At 36.7% G+C, this 24376-nt stretch overlaps 1 protein-coding gene and 1 long non-coding RNA gene across 2 annotated transcripts; one reads left to right on the top strand and one right to left on the bottom strand.

Moving 5' to 3' along the window:
• Positions 1 to 15677: 15677 nt before the first annotated feature.
• On the bottom strand, positions 15678 to 16035 carry LOC135653108 (uncharacterized). The gene is made up of 2 exons (XR_010502309.1): positions 15895 to 16035; positions 15678 to 15742 (listed from the first exon to the last, which is right to left on the bottom strand). It is a non-coding gene; the product is annotated as an uncharacterized LOC135653108 (long non-coding RNA).
• Positions 15928 to 17356, top strand: LOC135653102 (aquaporin PIP1-2-like). Its single transcript, XM_065174593.1, has 4 exons — positions 15928 to 16345; positions 16442 to 16737; positions 16826 to 16966; positions 17063 to 17356. The coding sequence occupies exons 1-4, from the start codon at positions 16021 to 16023 to the stop codon at positions 17156 to 17158; spliced, it is 858 nt and encodes a 285-aa protein (XP_065030665.1). The 5' UTR covers positions 15928 to 16020; the 3' UTR covers positions 17159 to 17356.
• The last annotated feature ends 7020 nt before the right edge of the window (positions 17357 to 24376 follow it).

The following is a 24376-nucleotide window of genomic DNA, read 5'->3' as shown; positions in this document are numbered from 1 at the left end:
ATATATATATATATATATATATATATATATATAGTGATGTTCATAGATCATGATGAGATCACGATAATGAGATTGATTCACCTTTAAACATAAATCCTAAATAATCCAGGTCATATATTACTTAAAAGAGACATCAAGATAACCGGACAGATTGATGTATTGTATACTCGTTCATATGATAGAGGCAACTAGTCTTATAGCTACTCGTGTGGGGACACTATAGCTACAGTGCATGTGCTTATTGGAGATGAGTTTTCCGATTGATCCGCTCACGGAATGCTGGATGATTGATGATGCCTCATTGTCAGATAGTGATTTTGTCATCCTAGTGGTGTACTTAGTCATTAAACTTGAGACACCAAGGATGTCCTATATAAGTATTCTACTCTTTGATATCTGAAGTATATGTTTAGAAGTTCCATATCTAGTACAATCAGTCATAGGAGTGGCAACCAACCTTACAAGGGCTATTGAGTGTCGTCGATAAAGGATCATCTACTTTCGGTATCATGAGAGGAATATCTCTTGTGTTCTTGCTTAGACAAATTCTTGGCCAATGTCATTCGGATTGAGAGAAAAGAGTTCTCAAAGAGAATCTGATTAGAGCGAGGCTCGAGAAGAAACCATATGGGCCTGACAGCACCATACTCAGTCAACGATCTTTAAGATATTAGATGGATGAGGGATTATAAGTACATGGTAACTAAGGACAGATATGTATAAAGGATTGGATTCCCTTGTATTATTTGGGGACTATGACATAGTGGCATAGTACGTCCGTGGTCGATGAGTCAAGTAAATTATTATGAAGATAATAATTCACTAAGCCAAAAGTACTTATACTATATATGACTCACAGCCAGCTCGATATTGGGCCTAAAGAGTCACACATATGGTAGGTGTTACGACGAGTAGAAGTTCGGATATGAGATATTCGCCAAAACTTATATCTTATTGGATATACATTAAGCCCATGAATTATTGAATCATATGGATGAGATCTAATAAGAGTCAATGAGAGATTATTGGATAGAGATCCACTAATATAAGAGGCTTAGGTAGTTGGAAGAAGATTCAATACCCAATATTATAGGATCTATTATGGTTAAGTTAATAGAGGGCCTCTATAAATAGGAGAGAACCAAAGGGTCATAGGCTTTTTGGCTGCCACCTCCTATTCGCCTCTCCCCTTCTCCTCCTTAACCAATAGGTATGGAGATTTGGGCAAGGATTCAAGGAGCGTCTTCGAAGCCCTTACTGTATAGGTCACCACTAAAGAGGAGAGCCTTAACCTCTTTTATCCTCTCACACATATCTGTAGGAATTCAGGGATATATGATCTTCCTAGGTAACATAACTATCTCAAACGTGGTTTTCAATTTCGTAATTTTTTACAAACCAATCTTCGTACAACGATGAACACCTTTTGAAAAATTTATGATTTTGTTTTATGTTCTTCCAATGTACATGTGACGTAATCTCTAGATTTCCCTATAGTATACGTCTCATCTACTTACTATTGGGAAACCTTGGGGAGCATCACATACGCATCGAAAAAATAAAATAAAATAGATTTCCCAAAATAACAATATCTAATCTTCGTACGACGATTGAGAGTGAAAAACTCATAAAAATCGAAAAATGCATAAGATGAAGCGGCAATCTCGTGCTCTCCTTTATAGCGGTGATCCATACAGCAGATGAAGCGATGACGCACCTCCTTTTGCAGCACGTGCTTTTCCTCACTTTTGCGTACCACAAGGCAGTAGTAATTCAAGAAGGGATCAACCCTTCTTGCTATCCTCACACCCCAAATAGGGCTGATGGCAAGGGAGGAAAGGGAAGGAGGAGAATAGGAGGTGGGCGGCCAAAGGAGTCTAGTCCATGATCCTTTAACCCCTCTCCTATTTATAGAGAGCCCTCTTAACTTACTTAACCCTAATGGATCTTGCCATATTGGGTATTGGATCTTCATTTAATTACCATAGCATATTGGATACTGGATCTTCATTCAATTATTCGTAGCTTCATGGAAATTGGATCTATATCCAAATATCCACTCTAAGATCTTATTGGGTTTCACTAAATGGATCCAATAAAACATGGGCTTATTGAATATTACATATCAAATCTTCTATTCATTGCGTCATCTATCATATGTGTATGACCCTCTAGGCCCAATACCGAGCTGGTCGTGAGTTGCACCTATTAGAACTCCTTCTGATTTAGTGAATTATTATCTTTATAATAATTTACTCAACTCATCGATTAAGAACTTACTATGGCACTACGCCATAGTCCCAAAACAGTACAGAGATATCTAATCCATTAGACATGCTTGCCCTCAATTATCATATTTTTATATTTATTCATCTATCTAATATCCTAGAGATTATATACCGGTCATGGCGCTATTAGATCTATACAAAATCTATTTGAGTCTCACTCTAATCGGATTCTCCCGGAGAACTCCTTCTCTCTTAATCAAAATCTCATGCTTATCGGATTTATCATGATCCAATTGACTCTGAGTAGGGATTTGCTTGAGTGAGAATATATGAGATATTCCTCTCATAATATCGAGAGTGAATGATCCTCTTTTGACATTCAATTATCATTGTCCTCGAAAGGTTGGCTACAATTGTTATGATCATAAAGACACTAAGGGGGGTGGTAAATTAGAGCTTTCGAAATGGAGAAACGATTCTAAAATTTGTTTAATGAAATCAGTATCGAAAATATATTTAACTTAGAATATGAGTGAGTGTAGTAAGAAATTGCAATGAAGAGCATAAAAGGAAATGCATATCGGATTTATAATGGTTCGGTCGTCGCGACCTATGTCCACTCCTGATTCCTCCTTTGTCGAGGCCTTCAGCTTTCACTAACAATCTTCTTTTTAATGAGTGAAAATTAACTACCCTTATTACAACTTTTTTTTCATTTTCACAAGCTCAATAGAGAACCCTTACAACTCTCTTTTACAAGTAATCCCCACACCTCCCTTAAAATGACTTGCAAACTTGAGGAAGGAACTCAACACTTTCAACATAGTTTACACACTTAGAATCAGAAGTTTTTCATACTCTTTTTTTACTATCTCAAGCAAGAATGAGTGGAATATTTATAGGTTTCAAATGACTTCAAAAATGGAGCCAAAAAGTCTTATCCCTATGTTTTTGGGTACTGGCAGTACTACTGCTAATGTTAGGTGGTACCATCAGATTACTAATCATAGGTGCCCAGTAAGCAAATCACGTGAGTGATGACATGTGTAACTTGACATAGAATCTTTTTGCTTATTATATTTTGACATTTATCACTTTATATTGACTATTGCATATATACATGTATATATTTTGATGTCCTTGGATCTGTGCAATGGGAATCGGATTGTGATGAGATCACGTAATGAGACCGATTCACCTTTAAACACATATCCTAAATAATTCTGGTCATAGGTTACTCGAGAGGGACATTGAGATAACCGGACAAACTGGTGTGCTGTATACCCGTCCATATGATGGATGCAATTGGTCTCATAGCTGCTCGCATGGGGACACTAGGGATATAGTACATGTGCTCATTGGAGAATGAGTTCATTGATTAATCCGCTTACGGAATGCTGGATGGTTGATGATACCTTATTGTCAGACAGCGATTTCATAGTCCCAGTGGTGTATCTGGTCCTTAGACTTGAGACACTAAGGATATCCTATATGAGTGCTTCATTCTTTGATACTAGACTTATATGCTTGGATGTCCCAGATCTAGTACAACTGATCATTGAGAGTGGCAATCGACTTTACGAGGGCTATTGAGTGTCGATAGAGGATCATCCACTCTCGGTGTCATGAGAGGAATATCTCATGTGTGTCTTGTTTAGACAAATCCCCGGGCATGGTCATTTGGATTGAGAGAGAAAGAGTTCTCCGGGAGAATCCGATTAGAGCGAGACTCGAGTAGAAACCGTATGGGTCTTACAACACTATACCCAGTATACGATCTCTAGGATATTATATGGATGAGGGACTATAGGTATACGATAACTGAGGACAAATAGGTCCAATAGATTGGATTCCCCTGTATCGTCTGTGGACTGCGGTGTAGTGGCCTAGCACATCCGCAACCGATGAGTCGAGTAAATTATTATGAAGATAATAATTCACTAAGTCAAAAGGAGTTCTGATATGTATGACTCACGACCAACTCGATATTGGGCCTAAAGGGTTACACACATATGGTAGACACTGCAATGAGTATAGGCATGGATATGAGATATCCGCCGGAGCCCCTATCTTATTGGATATCTAATAAGCCCTTGCATTATTGGATATCCAATAAGCCCTTGCATTATTGGATTCTATGGATGATATCTAATAAGAGCTTATGAGAGATTATTGGATAGAGATCCACTAATCTAAGAGGCTTGGGTAGTTGGATGCAGATCCAATACCCAATTTGAGAGGATCCATTAAGGTTTGACAGGGGACCTCTATAAATAGGAGGAATTCAGTAGTTCATAGGCAAGAGCATTTGCTTGTCTCTCTTATTCTCCCCCTCTCCACCTCAGAGCAGGTCTGGAGTTTTAAGGAGCGTCGTCGCAACACTGTTGTGTGGATCACCGCTAGAGAGGAGGACGCTTGACCTCCTTTACCCTCTCCTAGAGATCTACAAGGATTCAAGGATATACGATCTCCCTAAGTAACACAATCTACTCTATATGCAGTTTTATGTTTCGCTGATTTTGCGCATCAATCTTCACACGACGACGAACATCTTTTTAGGAAATTGGAGATTTTGTTTTCTTGTACTTCCGCTGCGCATATGATGTCACCCTCAAAGATTTCCCAACATAAGTCTAATATCAAAGAGCGGAGTACTTGTATAAAGCATTCTTGATGTCTCAAATCTAAGGATCAGATGCATAATTGGGACTATAGAATTGTTGTCTGATGAAGATGTATCATTATCCAACTAGCATTCCATAAGAAAATCATCTAGTGAACTTATTCTCTAATGAGCACATGCAATATACCCCTAATGTCCCCACACAAGCAGCTATACGACCAATTACCTTCATAATATGGATGGGTATATAATACACTGATATGTTCGGTTATCTCGATGTTCCTCTCAAGTAACCTATGATTAGAAATATTTAGGGTCTATATTTATTGGAAAATTGGTCTCATTATCATGATCTCATCATGATCCAATTCTCATTGCACGGATCTAAGGGTATCATAAAATATTCATCATCAAATATAAAGTAAAAAATATAATAATAATAATAATAACCAAAAAGATTATGTAACGTATCACACGTGTCATCACTTACGTGATTGGCTTGTTATACACTTATAACTAGCACTTATAATATCATTATTGGTCGTCCAACCCTCAACAGATTATGCACAGTCATCTCAACCTACTACATGGCTCTAAGGTTCCTAACTAGCTTTGGGATGAGGTAACTTAAGAGCAACCTGAGGGAGCCCTGCCAATACTATCTTACATCAGTCGTACTTCCAAGGAAGACCTCTCTCCATCCAATAGTTGGATCCAAAAAAGCCAACCCTTCAAGTTGCTCATCCAAAGGCTAGTGAGCCTTTGGTGGCGGTCCTGTTGGACTCGTCATGCTAGATTGGATTGTCAAAATTGGCTCAGCCCTGAGAGAAGAAAGAAAGGCTATGCTCATCAATTTTATGTGGCATAACATCAAAGTCTTTTCCTAGATCCATAATGGCATACCGAAAATTGATTAAACTATGACTCAACATTATCTTAATATCAACTAAGAGTAATGATCCGTTCGCTAAAAGCTTAAGAGATTTGCCCCTGATGGATAAATGATAATTGAAGAGGAAGTTAATAAAATATTATATGCTGATTATATCCATGAGCTCCACTACCCAAAGTAGCTCATGAATGTAGTTCTTGTGAAAGAGAATAATATAAAGTCACATACGTGCATTGACTATACTCATCTTAATAAAGCTTGTCCAAAGATAGTTACCCTTTATCTTAAATTGATCAATTGGTTGATGTAATCTCAGTTACTTAATTTTATAGATATATTTTCTGATTATAACCAAATGAGGATGGTGCAAGAAGATGAGAAGTATACTTTCTATATCACCGATCAATGGTTGTGTCACTACAAAGTCATACATTTTGGACTCAAGAACATCGAGACAACATATTAAATAATAGTTGATAAAAAGTGTCTGACCCTAGATAGGAAGCAATATGTGATAGAATATAAGATTTCCCCAATATGATAGAAGATAAGATTTCCCCAACTTGATAGAGGATAAGATTTCCCCAGTTATATGAGGAAATCTCTCTATTCTGTTTATTCTGTTGAGGGAAATCCTTCCTCCTAATCGAGAGGGAACATGTTAATAGATTCAAGCTAAAGCTATTTTATTTCTATAATAAAGCTTCTTCAATTATTGTTCTTATCTTCTATTATTTCTATCATGGTATCAGAGCCACTTGCCTAGAGCAAGCTCTCTTCTCGCTGCCAATTCATCATTGGTGTTGCCACTCTACGCCAACGTCCGTTCCCTTCCGCTACGGCATCTCTAGTGCTGCTCATCAGCACTGCCCCACCTTTCTTCCTCGTTGTAGCTATTTTCCTTTTCCTCTTCTGCTACAGGTTCCTCTTCTGCTACAGCTTTCTCCTCTGTTGCAGTTTCCTCCTTTGCTGTAGTAGCATCACTGCAACATTGCTGTAGATTTCTTCTCTATTGTCGCAGCCGTCGTAATCGCAACCACGACCAACGTCGTTGAGAAAAGCGAAGCTTCGCTCTTGCCTTCGGCCAGCGACGTTGGTCGCTGAGAAAAGTGAAGCTTCACCCTTCGGCCAGCGACCAACGCCGTTGCATTCCTAAGAGGCTCCGTGGTCAATCCTCATCTTCCTCATCGCGGTAGTCTTCGCTGATCTGTCAACATTCGGCAGACTTAAGGAGAATGAAGGGAACGCCTGTGCCATCACAGCAACAACAATCGCAGTAGCAGCAGCAGCGATCTACACTTATCTTACTCATGAAGCCTCTCGCTTGTAAACAATTCTTTGCATCGATCCAAGATTGGTATCCTTGTTAGGAGCACCATCTTGCGGGGGCATGATAGAAGATAAGATTTCTCCAATATGATAGAAGATAAGATTTCCCCAACTTGATAGAGGATAAGATTTCCCCAATTATATGAGGAAATCTCTCTATTCTGTTTATTCTGTTGAGGGAAATCCTTCCTCCTAATCTGTATAAATAGGAGAGGGAACATGTTAATAGATTCAAGCTAAAGTTATTTTATTTCTATAATAAAGCTTCTTCAATTATTGTTCTTATCTTCTATTATTTCTATCAATATGTAGGTATATACTAATCAAAAGTCTATCATCCAAAACCCATCTAGTTAATTTGGATGAGAGTTTTGCCACACTTAAGAAATTTTGAATGTCTCAGCTTCACAAAGTGTGCCTTTGGAGTTAGTTCCAAAAAGTTCTTAGGCTTTAAACTCCATTGAGCCAAAATCGACATCAACCAAGAGAAAATACAAGCTATCCTCGATGAAGCCTCTGACATCTATAAAGGAGGTATAATAGTTGACTGAGCATATTGCAGCTCTAAGTTGTTTCCTTTCCAGAATAGGTGATTGTTGCTTATAATTTTTCAAGATCCTAAAGCAACTAAAATTTTCAATCGATCAAACAATGCTAGACAGCATTCGAGAACTCAAGAAGTACTCGGTGGCATAGCCCTAGTTGTCTAATCTTAACCTCAAGGAAGAATTATACTTATATCTCTTGATGACACTAGCAATAGTGAGCTCTATCTTAATCAGGAAGTATGATAATGTTTAGAGGCTAATATAAAAGATATAAAGACTCAATACCCAAATTTTTAGAAATTTGTATAGACTTTAATCTTGTTGGTAAGAAATATTCACATGTACTTCCATTCCCACCACATCATCATGATAACAAACCAATTGATGCATTGGATCTTATACATCAATGAGCAACTCCTAAAGTGTGCAATAGAGCATATTGAGTTTGACATCTCTTATCAATCGTGCACTGCCATAAAAGCTCAAGTCTTAGCTAACTTCGTCATAGAGATAATGGCAATAAACGAGTCAACCACTTGTTAATTCTCGATCTTGGGTCCTCCATGTCGATCGATCTACAACTATTAAAGAGGGAGGTGGACTTGTCCTTCAAAGTCCCGATAGGGAGATATTTGAGTATTTTCTTCACTTCAAGTAAAAAGTACTAACAATGAAGCTAAGTATGAAGCTCTTATAATGGGACTTCGCATTAGTAAGGATATGCTGATAAATAAGTTAGAAGTTTACAATAACTCCTAGTTGGTTGTCAACTAGATCAATAGGACCTACGAGGCTTGTGATCCAGTCATGACTCTCTACCTCCTTGTAGCAAAGCAAATGATTACAAGCATCCCTTCATCATCAAACAAATTTCCTAAGAGCATAATGTTATAGCTAACTCCTTATCAAAACTAGCTTTCAGCGCTTACTCAATAACAAGGGGGTACTGATGTGACTTTTCTTGAGTCCACTTGGCTACGAGATATATTATGTTATTTAAAAACGAAGGATTTATTAGTCGATCCCAACCATGCCAGACGGGTCTGGAGGCAATATGTTTGATTCTGCATAATAAATTAAGTCTCTCACCCAACCACTCAACAAAAGTCCATGAAGGAACATATAAGAAGCACATTTATCACATTTTGATTTTTTTTTCATAGGATCACAATAATTTTTCACTAGTATATCAAGAGCCAAATAAATAAATATTACTTTATTAATATGCATATAGTAGAGATATTTATTATAATTTATTTATTCATCAAAATATAAGTCAAAAGTAACCATGGATTTTATTGAGAAACATAATGATATCAACTCAAAAATAAAATTCAGCTGATTCTATGTAATGATAGAGGAAGATATGCTCTCCATTGAAATTCGATTTAGTACTACTATGAGGTTGTTTTGAAAATCAAAAATAAAATAAAAAATTTTAGCAACTTCAAGTAGGAACTCATATAATTCATTTGTAAAATAAATATATATCAAAAAATTAATCATCTACATACATTAAAAGCCCAAAGAAGCATTCCCCCGATAACAGATAGAGAAGCTTTATCATACAGGACGAGTTTATGTTCTCATAACAGTAAATGAAGACAAATCCATATCGCACTCCCAACAACGAATAGAGTGGTATATACCTACCAAAATGAGGATATGTTTCTCTTAACAGTAGATAGAGGAACTATCCAGTAATAATGTTTGATAGTTTACTAATCCTCGAAGGGAATTACCCTACCTACCCTTGATAGAAAAATAAAATCATCTCAAACTGATCATATCCATATTGGGATAAAATAATACATTAAAATATCTCAATTTATTTTTTAAACATCATTACTGTCAAATAATATCAAAGAGTCCTCAATTTACTTAAACTATAACTCAATTGATCCAATTAAACTTGATTTAATTATAATTTAACTGAATTGGTCTCTAATCCTCATTTAAATAGTTTAGAACCATATTAAATTAGTATAATTTGGATTATATTGGATTCAATTTAGGTTAAGCAGACTTGAATAAATTAAACTGATTCAAAATCACTTTGAATCAATCTGATGAAATCTAATTTGATTAAATCATATTTGGGCTCAAATTAAACAAAGTAAGGACAATGGGCTAGATTGGATGGCATTGGGTTGTGTTGGGCTAGCCTTATACCGGTCATGTGCGCTATACATGATTATCCATGTTGAGCTGGGTTAAGCTAGCCTATAGGCTAGGTCAAACTGTTGGCTGAGCTTAGCCTACGGGTTGTGGCCGAGTCTGTTGGCTAATTTTAATCCAAATCCTAATTAAATTTCTCATTTCCAAATTATAGCATCATAGGATTATAATAAGAACATCTGGACATTAAGCCATTAAGACATAATAAGTAACGATAGATTAAAAAGACGAAATTGCATAAGTGAGAAAAGTAGACAAAAATTAAATAAAAATATATTAAATGGTTATATTTTTATTTGTTATATCTACATTTTGTATTAAAACTAATAATAATCTAGTTAACTGTCTAACTAAAGGCTTAAATAGGATTAAGGTCTTAACACATTAAGGGAGATAAGTCTTTACTTAAAAATGAGTCTTCCATCAATAGAAACCCAACCTTTGTGATAGGATCTTTGAAGAAAGTTTAATATGATAATAACAAACATAATGATGAGTACTTTAGTGTATATAGATATGAAGTTTATCCCTAACCCTATCATTATTGTGATTAGTAGTTCTATATAGAGGTATATGAAGAGCATAGCTCTAAAAGAGTTGAGAGGTGATATTTTTTATGAGATGTGACTCTACACACATCTTTGGTAAGGGCTCTCCTATATGAAAAGAATCCATAGACAATCATAACTAGGGATTTAGGTATTCCTTAGAATTTTTCATGAATAAATAAAATACTCGTCCATGGCCATTAATGTATAACCTGCAAAGATATATTCTATACCATATATGAGTCAATTGAAGTCTAGATCAAATGAGCATAATTCAAGACTTCATTCACTTCATTTCCTTCATAGGGATGTTTACTTCACTAAATGAGATAAGTTTTTTAAAAAGACATCTCATCGACCATATAATACATGTATCAACAACATTTAATTTTTAATAATTTTATTTCTTATTTATTTAAGTTATTTATTTATTTATTTGAAAAAAATAATTTTTTTTAGGGGATTGTTAGAACTTGAAGGAAAAAAACTCAAATTCCCCTTAACTGTTGAGGGACTTTAGTCCCACATTGACCATTAGGAATTCTCTCTTGAATCTTTTACTCTTCTCTCAAAATTTTACAAGATTTATTAAAAATAAAGTTGATCTAAGTTTATTTATATATATTTGGGTTTATTGAGTTAGATTTAGGTATAGATTTGAGATTAATATATATTTTATTTATTTTATAACACATTGGATAATTATAAAATTATCAATTTGCCCTTAGATATAGTAATAGTCATTGTAGAGGTACCGCACGCTGTGCGGGTGTGTGCCATGCACGAGCGTAATGTTCACCTACACTCACGTACCGTGAGAGTGTGTCGTTGCACTGCTCACTGTTGCATTTGTATAGGGCTATTGACGCTTGCTTGTTGGTTGGGATTATAAACTACATTTCAGCCAACATTGAGTGTCAAAAAATACACTAAAATTTTGAGAAAAATAGAGAAAGAGAGGAAGAAAGGTAGGAGAAGTTTTCTAATTTTCACTCATTTTTTCTCAATTTCTTTTATTTCATCTTGTGTGAAGTGTTTATAAATTCTTCGTACTCATGCTCATAAAAGAATAATAAAAAAGTTCTATCTTGGGCGACTCCTTGACAACACTTGCATTAGGTTGAGAAATACACTTAGGATAGTGTTTGCATGACTTTGTGTTTCTCTTCTAAACTTTTTATTTTAATTTCTATATATTTAATCTGTTTTTAATTTAATCAAAGGTTCTTTTAGTAGTATTGTTCTAACATGCCTTCCAACGACGATCAGACGGATGACTCCATACACGGGCACCCCCCGCATCAGCTAGTTCATGCATTAGGTTTAATGAACTTAGGCGATCAAATAAATTATTCTAAGTTGTGGATCTGATCTTACTCGACTCGCTTTAAAAATAGAAGAAAAGAATATTGTAAACAATTAATATAATTAAGTAGCAAAACATATGACAAAATCAAGGGGCGTAACTATCATAATAGCAGAAGTGAATGTAGTTAGGGTTATTTTTCACTAATAAGAGAGATCAAATTTAGCTAGGACTATTTTTCATTAATAAAAAAAATATTATCTCATGATCTCATTTTCTAAAAAAAATAGTAGTTGCAGTTGTCTCAATAGACCACTTTGGAGCAATATAATTTATGGATGACATTTTGTTTTCATTTTTAACCAGTAGACATCTTAGATGACATCTTGGTGGTGTTGATTTGAGTCGATGTATTGAGATTTGGCTAAAATGAGGGGATATTGTTTTGTTGGCTTGAATTTGTTGGAATTAAACTTGTTCAAGTGTTATAAAGAGATTCATTTCATCAAAAGAAAGGTTCATTGAGAGAGATTCATTATATCAAGAAGAAAAAAATAGATTAAAAGTCTATGAAAGGATAAGTCAAATTGGTTATTGGTTTGTGAAAGGATTTCTTGAAAGAGAATGATTCATCTTGAATACAATTGATGTAATGCATCTTTGAGGACTATATAAACCTTAACTGATAGAAATAATAGAAGATAAGAACAATAATTGAAGAAGCTTTATTGTAGAAATGAAATAGCTTTAGCTTGAATCTATTAACATGTTCCCTCTCCTATTTATACAGATTAGGAGGAAGGATTTCCCTCAACAGAATAAACAGAATAGAGAGATTTCCTCATATAATTGGGGAAATCTTATCCTCTATCAAGTTGGGGAAATCTTATCTTCTATTGGTAAAAAATATATATATATAGAGAGAGTTTCTGAAATTGTAAAGAGTTTTCTTGAGAGAAACATAGAAGATTGAAGGTTGTCCTACTCTTCCTCGTAACTCTATCCCTTCTTCCTATCAAAATCAATAGAATTTTTCTTCTCCTAATGACTTGTTATACCTTGCACACTAATTTTACTTGCTATTTAATCTTTGAACTCCATGTTTGCAAGTTCTGTTTTCGTGTTTAAGTTTCACAACTTTTGCCAAGGTTTCTTTGATCATCTTCGTTCCACATTTTGTATAGACCGGGCAATGTTATCCACTTTAGGTTGTCGCAGGCAAAGGCCATGTAACACATCAAATTGAGGGTGACAAAAGGAAACCTTTTTATGATAGCGAAGAGCACATACAAGTGCTACACTATGTTGATGAACTACTGTACCGTAGGCTGGATTGAATCCTTCCCTTCCCCTTTCGTCTCACATGAACATTATGTCTTTTGCTTTTATGTACTCATATGTGTTTTTTCCACTTTCATAGTTCTACTAATCTCATGAGTATGGTAATCATATTTTATCGGCAACCAAGCAACTGCATGTTCAGTACCAATATATATTTCTACATATACCCATGATGCTCAAATTGTAAAAGATTAATCTAATGAGCTACTCTCTACGAAGCTTTGGAGGACAATGATCGATCAAAGACCACTCGAGAAGAGTGTTCTCAAATCAACTTGGTGTGACCAGCCGTAGCGGTTAGCAGAAGAATAAAGACTTGCATTTGGTTTTTGTTGCTTCAGGAAAAGCTTTATGATATTGGATATTCTGACTTTGATCATGCAACTACTAAGAGCACAATTCTACATGCATGTTAATTTGATGACTGTGATTTGATAGTCCAGTTAGTCGAACATAATATATCTGATGCTTCTTTCTTCCTTCACTGCATCTGCCACAGGTTATGATAGAAATAGCCGTCATGCTAAGTCTCTTGATTTATGCTTGTTGAGTGTTTATGTAATCGCGGACAAAATATTGCTTCTCTTCTCTTGTTGGCTTGAATGTTTCTTTGATCATCTTTGTTCCTCCACATTTTCGTATAGGCCATTAAACACATCAAATTGAAGGTGGCAGAAAGGAATTTATTCTTTTAAATAGGGAATAATAGTGCAGAGAAGCGTTTCAGGATGTGGGCGAACTATGGCAAGCAGCAACAGACATAAATGAATGAATTCCTGTAGAGGTAATAACACAGAAATTTGCCTTTGTGTGAAGCCTTAAAGATCATGGTCTTCTTCTATATCCTTTTAAGCTTCTTCAATTTCCACTCAATTTTGAAGTGAAATTTTGGCTGATTATTATGACTAAAATGCATCAGAATTTAGATAATTTTCTTTAAAGGGAACTATAATGCTCATCAAGTGAAAGTGACCCTTTTTTTTTTTTTTTAATTTGAGCTCCGAAGAATAATCGATTAACCAATTTATCCAATAAAATTTTAGAATTCCAAATGAATCAAGAAGAAGACTTTCATTATCGTTATGGATATCCATATTGTTCTAAGTAAATTAAATGAATGAGTCATAGTCGAAAGTTGAGGAAGACAATGATCGAACAAAATCCATCGACCACAAATATAGATATTAGATCAAAAATACTGTTAGAGAATTTAAAAATAAGGGGTTTTTCTAGAAATAGAGATTTTATTTTTTGAGAATTTGTCCAAAAGGATTAGCGCATATATACCCTTTGTAAAACCTAGCAAAAATATGACGATGATATTTTATGTACATACTTACGAGTTCTCTTTGATTAGCAATATTAAACTTGTAGTTGTCTCTTGCTTCTTCTTTTTTTTTTTTATTGAACCAATCATAAATAATGGTTTAAGATATTATATATTTCCAAGCTTCCCTTTAATGATTGAAGAGATGATTGGTGTAATTATAAATGAAACCTAACCCAAGTAAACGTGTTCGGTCGGCCTCAATGAGGTGTGCTGTGGGGTCGATATCAGTAATACAAAATTAATCAAATATTTGTATGACACATTTGTTTTGAAAAAAACTTTCATTTTTATTTTTTTCCTTGAAAAAGTGTCTCGTTATTTCTATATTGAATAATATAAAACATTTCTCTCATCAGTCCTAATATAATTTTCTCATTAATTTTTATTCAAATAATATTATAATATTTTGATCATCAAAATAAAAATAATACTATAATTGATATAAATATAATCGTAATCTCAATCAAATCAATTTTAAATCTAAATTTTAATATCATAATAATGATAATATGATTTCACTTACATATTATCAACACCTTAACATATTGTAAGTAAGTGATATAATTAGGGGGAAAAAGAACCCTAATTAAGCAAATAATACTAATACAAAATAACCCTAATTAAGCGAATATTTTCATGATAACATGCGAAGAAATGAAGTACATGCCACGGAGGTATTGGGTGACTCTCCTTGTCATGATTGCTGGCAGCACGTGGCCAGAGGAGCCGCGGGTCCCACGGCGTGAGTTGTGCTCCACATGCCGCCAAGGCGCATGTTGCTGTGGATCGACCAGAGGTGGGGCCTCACGTCGCCCTCACCATCGTCCACTTCCCACTCGCGATGATTGATGTAGACAGAATAAACAAAGCAGGGAGGAGAAGATGATCGCCAACCCTTCCTTTCGTAATGTCCCTTCTGAACCAATTTTAATCGCATTCATTATGATGCCTGCATTATGAAGATGGTCACACCTGTACTTCACCAAGTGTTTGGTGGAGAAGATGAACAGTGGAAGGATAGATCATTGATCCAAGTAGCCGTTGAGGTGAGTCCAAGGCTGTCGCTTCCTGCAACGGGCGTCTCCCAGCGCCAGTATGACCTAAACCTCTGCATTCATCATGCCCACGCTGTCCTGTTCTGCAAGCTTTACGGGGATGAGATAACAGTGAAACATAATGGGTTTGGATGAGCCAAGCGAACAGAATCCATTGAAGAGGCAAGAGGCTGGTGCAAGGCTGCAGCCAGTGGGGAAAAGAGGAAGGGACAAGAGTGACCTGCAGACGTCCTTTGTCTGTCTTGTTCACTGCAAACTTGCCTGTACATGTGTTATCCTTGCATTGATACTGATGCACATCGAAGCAATCCATGGTGAGATCATTATTACCCTCAGGGTATGAGAAGGATGATCGAGAAGCCTTCTGAACATAAACCCAGTAGAAATACAGCAACATTAGGTGATGATTCTTCTACCTAATCCTATCCTTTTTTACTATAAAATGGTAAAAGAAAGGAAGCGTCTGGACAATTTTATACCATAAATCAAAATCATTGTTTTGTTCACCATCAGTACCTCTATAAAGACACCTGAGCAGTCCTTAATTCCCTTCACATGCTCTCCTCTGTTGCTCCAGAAGGTTGCTGAGGAAGAGAAGTCCTCTGTGTGTGTGTGTGAGAAAGAGAGAGAGAGAGGGAGAGAATGGAGGGGAAGGAGGAGGATGTGAAGCTTGGAGCCAACAAGTTCTCAGAGAGGCAGCCCATAGGGACGGCAGCTCAGGACAAGGACTACAAGGAGCCACCACCAGCACCCCTCTTTGAGCCAGGGGAACTCAAGTCTTGGTCCTTCTACAGGGCTGGGATCGCGGAGTTCGTGGCCACCTTTCTCTTCCTCTACATCACCATCCTCACTGTCATGGGGGTGGTCAAGTCCAGCAGCAAGTGTTCCACTGTGGGCATCCAGGGAATTGCGTGGGCCTTTGGAGGCATGATCTTTGCTTTGGTCTACTGCACCGCCGGCATCTCCGGTAAACTTTTGCTTACACCTTTCCACCTCCTCGCTTCTTGTTCCTGAGCCCATAGTTCTTGTTCTTCTTACACCTTCGCCGGCGTTTCTTGTGCAGGTGGCCATATCAACCCTGCTGTGACCTTTGGGCTGTTCCTGGCGAGGAAGCTGTCCCTCACACGGGCCATCTTCTACATGGTGATGCAGTGCCTGGGCGCCATCTGCGGTGCCGGCGTCGTCAAGGGGTTCCAAAAGGGAGTCTACCAGAGCAACGGTGGCGGAGCCAACGTCGTGGCCTCCGGCTACTCCAAGGGCGACGGATTGGGCGCCGAGATCGTGGGCACCTTCATCCTGGTCTACACCGTCTTCTCCGCGACCGACGCCAAGCGCAACGCCAGGGACTCCCACGTGCCTGTAAGCCCCCCTTGCTTTCGTGTAGCTCTCACAGCTTTCGCTTGTAGAAGCAGAGGCTAACGAGAAGTGAATGATGGGTGATGAACAGATTCTTGCGCCCTTGCCCATCGGATTCGCTGTCTTCCTGGTTCACCTGGCAACCATCCCGATCACCGGCACCGGCATCAACCCTGCTCGGAGCCTGGGAGCTGCCGTCATCTACAACAAGGACCATGCCTGGGATGACCATGTAAGCATGTTAAAGTGGATGCTTGATTAAGCTGCAGACTCCCAACCCTTACGACAATTCTGATGTAGCTTCGTGTTTGTGTTGATGCTTTCACAGTGGATCTTCTGGGTTGGTCCCTTCATTGGAGCTGCCCTCGCTGCCCTCTACCACCAGGTGGTCATCAGAGCCATCCCATTCAAGAGCAGATCCTGAGTGTTCTTCTCTGCATGGACTCTCCATCAGATCCACATGTCTACCTTCCGTTTGCAGATCATTTTGTTGTGTTCTTCCTTCCTTTCTTTCTTAATCATCTTAAAATTCCACTGTCGTGCATTCATGTACTGCTGCTGCTGGTGATCGAGTATGTAAATTAAGTAATGGTGTAGTGAATTCCAGTCTTCTGCTGCTTCAGGAGAGCTCGTTTCTTTCTTATTCACCCACGAGTTGGCAACAACAGATGCACAGATGCTTGCAAGAACAGTAGTGTGTGGTGTGGCATTTGTGCCGTGGAAGGACAATGATTGAGAGTGTGTGGTTTGGATAAACACTGAGGCGGCACCAATTCTGGATTTCTTCTCGATTCTGTGGTTCCACTTCATTCAGATTAGCTCTCACAAAGTATAGCATGTCTTGAAGGAAAAGGACATCCTACCTGCAGGTTTACAGTAATCTGCACGAGTTCTCAGAAGAATTTTACAAGCGAGTTTTGAAGGATACAAAGATATTATACACAAATTGATTGAATTTGGAACTCTCATAAGTTGTCTAATAGATTGTTAGATACAATTGGATTAGGCTTAAGAAATTAAAAGATATATCATATAATTTATATTACATCTAGTAGGCCGTTGTGTAGACATTAGCGTTGACTATTTGTTGGGAAGGAAATGGAGAAAATTTGAGGTCAAAAAGAGAAATGTATCGTAGATTAATAATCAAATAATGTATTAGAAAGTTAGCTTAAGATTAATGTGGTTTAGTAAATTTGTATATATATTTATGAAGAAAATTAAATTCTTTCTGATCAATTATAAGATCTATTTTCACTCTAGTATGACGCTTTTTATATACCTCTCAACCTTCTCTCTTTATTTTCACTCAAAAATTGAGAAGCTTGTTGTTTTATTCATTCAGATAATATGTACAACCTTCTCTCTTTATTTTCACTCAAAAAATTGAGAAGCTTGTTGTTTTATTCCTTGAGATAATCTATATTTATAGAGGATTTAAGAAAGAGATTTCTCTATCATGTACTTAATCAAATCGTGCATTTAAATTTATGATTGATCCTTAATTCATAAATTGATTGAGGATATAAAGAATACAAAATTATCATTCTATATTTGTCTCCATCATGATACTCTATCACGCCCTCATAAGATTAAACTTCATATTAAACTTCCAATAAGGATACAAATTTTGAACCAATGTAATTGAAATATTGTATGAGTGAGATGTCTTGGGAGAGAGTCCACTAGTTTGTCAAAAGTATGAACGTGCTAGTCATAGGTGCCCTACAAGCGTGAGTGATGATACGTGTGACTTAACACTCAGTCTTTTTGTTTATTATTATATTTTAGTATTTTATCATTTTATATTGCTTATTGCTTGAATATATTGTGATATCTATGGATCTGTGCAATGAGAATCAGATCGTGATGAGATCACGATAATGAGACCGATTCACCTTTAAACACATGTCCTAAATAATTCCGATCATAGATTACTCGAGAGGGACATCTAGATAATCACACAGACTAGTGTGTTGTATACTTGTCCATATGATGGATGCAGTCGGTCTTATAATTGTTCGTGTGAGAATACTATGGATACAGTACAGGTGCTAATTGGAGAATGAGTTCACTGATTGATCCGCTTACGGAATGCTGGATGGTTGATAATACCTTATTGTTAAACAACGATTTCGTAGTCCCAATAGTGTATCTGGTCCTTAGAATTGAGACACCAAGGATGTCCTATATGAGTATTCCATTTTTTGATACCATATTTATAAGTCTAAAGGTTCCAGATCTAGTACAGTCGGTCATCGGGAGCGGTAGCCAACCTTACGTAGACTATTGAGTGTCGATAGAGGATCATCCACTCTCGATGTCATGAGAGGAATATCCTATGTGTTCTTGCTCAGACAAACCCCTAGTTAGGGTCATTTAGATTAAGAGAGAAAGAGTTATCCAGGAGAATCCGATTAGAGCGAGACTCGAGTAGAAACCATATGGGTCCGATAGCACTATGCCCGGTATACCGTCTCTGGGATATTATATAGATGAGGGATTATAGGTATACAGTAATTGATGATAGATAGGTTCAATGGATTGAATTTTCCTGTATCATTTAGGGACTACGACGTAGTGGCCTAGTACATCTATAGTCGATGAGTCGAGTGAATTATTATGAAGATAACAATTCACTGAGCTAGAAGGAGTTCTAACATTAGATTTTGACTTATACACCCAATATAATCTAATTGTTTCTTTTCTTAAGAGCAAATTTATCAACTTTCAAGTCTTGATTTTTTCAATAGCCTATAGTTCATCGTTCATTGCATGCACCTATTCTTCTACTTTTTTTTAGCATAAACTTTAAAGCAAGTAAGTTTCAAAGCAAAATAATGAAAAATTATCATATCGATATATTTATAAAAGACTACAAAATTTTTTTGAATGTGTTTTAGTATCATTATGATCACAAATCATTTAAAATATAAGAAGATTTAGGTGAGGTATTAACAATATACAATATATCAGACTTTTTCTAAGAAATTTCTATTGCTTTAGAATTTCAAATTTTTTCTTTCTTAAAAATAATATCAAGATTTATGATTAATTTCTTAGTTATAGGATCACATAGTTTAAAAACTTTTATTTCATTACTATACCCCATAAATATATATTTAATATTTTTATCACCAAGTTTAATTTGTTTTTAATACATATATGAGAGTGAGCAACATAACCAAATATCTTAGGAAGGTGGAACACTGTAAGACCGTTGGCTCACCAGCTACCTTAACCTCCGTCTCTCAGTCATAAGAAGCACTGCCGTTGGTTGCAGCTCGAACTCACATTGAATTCCGACGGCGTCGGGATCAATCAGAGACATCAAAGAACGGAGCGATGAGTCAGGGCATACTACCGGTGTAATGCACGTTCGTTAGGACAAGTCATTAGTCCCTGAAGAAGACTACGTCAGTGATCTCAGCGACGGCAAGTAACTGTTAGAGAAGAAAGCTTTCATAAATGGAGGCACTAATGAATCTGGCGGTGGAAAACGTGAATGGATTGGTTGGATGCTAGATTTTTATCGCCCACAGTTAAACTCGGACTGAAGAGAAGATGAGGGAGAGGGGGGAAGTTAAAGCTGGCCAGCAGCTCTTTGTAATCTGATGCTGAAAGTGTCGTACTAAATGAAAAGAGATGGGGAATTCTTTACTGGGAGAAATGGTTTGGAGTTGGGTGACCCCCTCGACCAAAGAGAGGAGGAGCAGTAGGTAACGTGGTTAAATTCTAGGCCTTAAGATCATAAGCCTATGTTGATGTCGCCTCGATTAGATTAGCAAAAGAAGAGAGACAATGGAAGACGGATCCAATCTTGTTCTTCCACAGAACGTTGTTGATGTTGAAACAACGGCGAGTAAGCTACTTCGATTGAGGTTTCTAAAGATGATTCTTTTAGAAACATGAAAGACAAAAGGAAAACAAAGAGAGAAGCGAGTCCGTATTGTAAGATATAATAGGATCGTCCGTCCGGCGTGCACAATCGTGGAGGAGGAAGACGATTGCTCGACTCCATATGATGCAAGCGATGGGCTTTCATTACTTGGGCCTTCTTTGGGCCCAAGTAATCGCTCCATAGAGGCATCATGAGTTCTTGAAATTTAGTGCTACTTAATGTTGACTCTTTCTTTCACTTTCCTTTGTAAGTCAACGTTACAGGAAGAGACTTATTATGGCATAAAAGATGTCATAACATTACCAAATCCTTGTCTCTTCAATTTCATATGGATTCTATGGTAATAGGCTATTCATGAGAAAAATAGGAAGTTAAATCTAAAACATAAATGAAAGCTGAAGTAAGTTTTATCACGACCTAACCCGATGAGATAATTGAATTATCAATTTCGTTGAGCCTTAACCATTAATTCAAAATATTTAAGTTCAAATCAACATTGTACCATCATCGTGTTCTTATAAATCAATGCAAATCTTTATACATTTTTCACGTGAAGTAACCCAGGGTGTTACAAATCAAACTCTTACACATATTTTTCCCTTCTATTTCATACCTTTTTTTTTTATTTAGATAGATGTATGAAAGCTTCGTTTAGATTTTTTTTAAATGAAATAGAGATTATTTTGGTATAGGCTTTCTTTCCTACCATGTCTTCCTCCACCATTACAATTAAAATTTTATTGTAATTTAAATTCATTTGGTGTTCCTTCTATTAGGAATAATTTTCTTTTCTATTTTCCTTTGTAGGTGATTAAAAAGTAACATTACAATAGAAGGAGTGATTAGAAAAACCTATTCTTTTACCTTCTTTTTCTTTGACAAACTCTAATGGCTTCTTGACAATAGTGTTATTGATAGAATCCATTGAACTGTTGTACTTTCACTCTTATTTTAATCATGGAATTGCCCAATCAATGATTGTTTAATATAAGGCCTCGCGTTGTTCGATATAAAAAGGATAGAACAATCACATCATCCAAATGGTTTCTTTCCCCCAAATCCTTTTTATCTCGTTGTCGAATCGAACGTCCTCCTTTTTGTTTGTACCTCATTTATTTCTGGTGCTGACCAAAATGAGAGAGAAGTTAATGTTTCTTTAAAGGGGAGGAGAAAAGTGGAAATTGGAGGTCTTAATTGCCATTCCCCTCGACAAGCCAACAGGTAAGCCGGAAGGATGAGTCGAAAATAATAGAAGATAAGAACAAGAAACTTTATTGAAGTAATAAAATTTTCCTCAATAGAATAGAAAGATTTCCTCATATAGTTGGGGAAATCTTATCTTTTATCATGCCCCCGCAAGATGCAAAGAATGATTTCCACCGACTGTCGGTAAATCAGCGAAGACTACCGCGGTGAGGAAGATGAGGATTGACCGTGGAACCTCTTAGGAATGTGGTTGCAACGACGTTGGTCGTTGGCCGAAGACAAGGACGAAGCTTCATTTTTCTCAACGACATTGGTCGCTGGCCAAAGGCAAGAGTGAAACTTTGTTTTTCTCACTGCTCTGAAGAAAATAATAAAAGATAAGAATAATTATTGAAGAAACTTTATTAAAGAAATTAAAATATTTAAATACATTAACATGTTCCCTCTCCTATTTATATAAATTAGAAAAAAAAAATTCCTCAACAGAGATATTTCCTCGTATAGAAAAAGAAGTTGGATCAATCTCTTGCTCGGAGAATTAGCGAGTGAAAGATCAGTTTCAAGATAAAAAACAGGAGCAGTAAGAGATGCTCCGGTCCATGTCAAGTCGTCGAAGTTAAGCTCCCGCCCCAAGATCAGAGAAATCAAGCTCACTTAGCCACACTGCCCGATTCCCACACTTTCCTACGGAGATCCACACACCATCTTCAACATGGGGAGAGCTCCCAAGTCGAAGAAGTCAAAGACCACACTCACCCCTGCCATATATTTACCAGAAATGGATATCTGCCATTCCCAGGATGCCGGTCCCCTCGTCATCCTTGGATCCAGGATCCAGGACCAGGAAGAGAAGACACCCCCCTCCTCCATGGCTTAGAAAAAGAGTTGGCTTGTTCCCTTCGTTTCACTCACTTCGAGAGCCTCCGACGATGTGGGCGCGACACGCATTCCAACCCATATTTGTCTCCTCGGGAAATGAGGCATTGCTCAACTCGTAGAAATGTGAAGGGTGGGAGGGGTACAGCATGCATGGAACCAGTAAAAGTGATCGCCTAGCTTTTTTTCTTGCTCAACTATCCAGCACGGGGTTTGATTTCCCACCGGAGGAACTCAGAGCTTATCGTTAGATTGTTTTAGGTTCCCTAAGAGGGAGATAAATCATCATCTTTAGACGATAAACCTAATGGCAAGGCAGCATGTTCTTCCATGTCTTTTAGGAGACGGACAGGTGAGGTTTGTGAGTGAATGCATTTGAGTTCCTAGTAATATACATGAGTTAATTTACTTATTAATTTTGTTGAATCTAAATTATTAATTAAAATATTTAAGTTAAAATTAATAATAATAATATATTATTAGATATGTGACTAATTGAAGTATTATAAATTTCTTCACTTAAGGAAATTCATCGACTGATAATTTTTTTCTAGACTCTATATCACTTGTCGTGATTCCGATTTGATGAACTTAAATCATTGATCAAAATATTTAATTTTAAATTAATAATAATATATCTACCGAACATCAAATCTTTAAGAGTAATGAACTAATCGAGGTTTGGATTTCTTTTTCTCTTAGTTTCCTTTTATTTCGGCCTTCTTTCGTAGAGAGGAGGGCACCGTCGACGAGGTAGATCCAACTTCGGAACTCGAGTTTTCCCTAATCGATAACTTGGAAGATGATGAGAGGATGAGGGCCGTTCTAATCTATGCAAACTATGCTAATTGAGAGGATCATGACTATAATATTTTATCTCTGCATAGATCTTGGACATTGCTATCATACTTAATAATAATAATAATAATAATAATAATAATATTATTATTATTATTATTATTATCAATGTAGCCCTTCAAAGTTAGTGTTCTTATATTCACATCAACGACGTTAGAATTTAGACTCGATATTTCATTTGCCGATTAGAATAAGGAGTGTTTAGATATTCTATAATATATATTTTTCTTAATTTAAAATATTCACTTATTAATTTTTTAGATATATGATGATTAAAAGAACATATGCAAAGGATATATGCTACGTTAAATTTTCTGAGGACTTTGGATACCTTATGATATTGGGATCGGATTTGATCATCTTATAATGTAGTGAAAAAAAGGCAAAAAAAAAGAAAAGAAAAGAAAAGATATTTGAGCCAATTACAGTCTCTAGTCCCAAAAGCAGGCGACCCTACACCGCCAGGGGAAATGCATGTATAAAGTTGAAAGGACTGGCCGCCTAGACTGACTGATTCCTTCTCCGTGGGGTAGCCACAAGGAAGCAAGGAATCATGCGTGAGACTATTTTTGGCTCCTAGAGCAGAGGAGCTTTGCTAAAAGTTGAGAGGGTGATGGGTCGCAGGGGAACACTTTGCATGCAGGCGAAGCAGAGGAGAATGACGGATTGCAGAGGCACGTCACATCATCCCTTCTCTTTCTACTTCTCTTTCCCTTTCTTATGTAAAGTAACCACTGATGTTTCACTCGCAGTCATTATATCTCCATGCATTCTGCGCCGCCACCTTTGGTGCAAGTACGG

Source organism: Musa acuminata, chromosome BXJ1-4 (genome assembly GCF_036884655.1).
Source record: "Musa acuminata AAA Group cultivar baxijiao chromosome BXJ1-4, Cavendish_Baxijiao_AAA, whole genome shotgun sequence".
Classification (NCBI taxonomy): Eukaryota; Viridiplantae; Streptophyta; class Magnoliopsida; order Zingiberales; family Musaceae; genus Musa; species Musa acuminata.
This window is presented reverse-complemented; position numbering and strand designations above follow the sequence as displayed.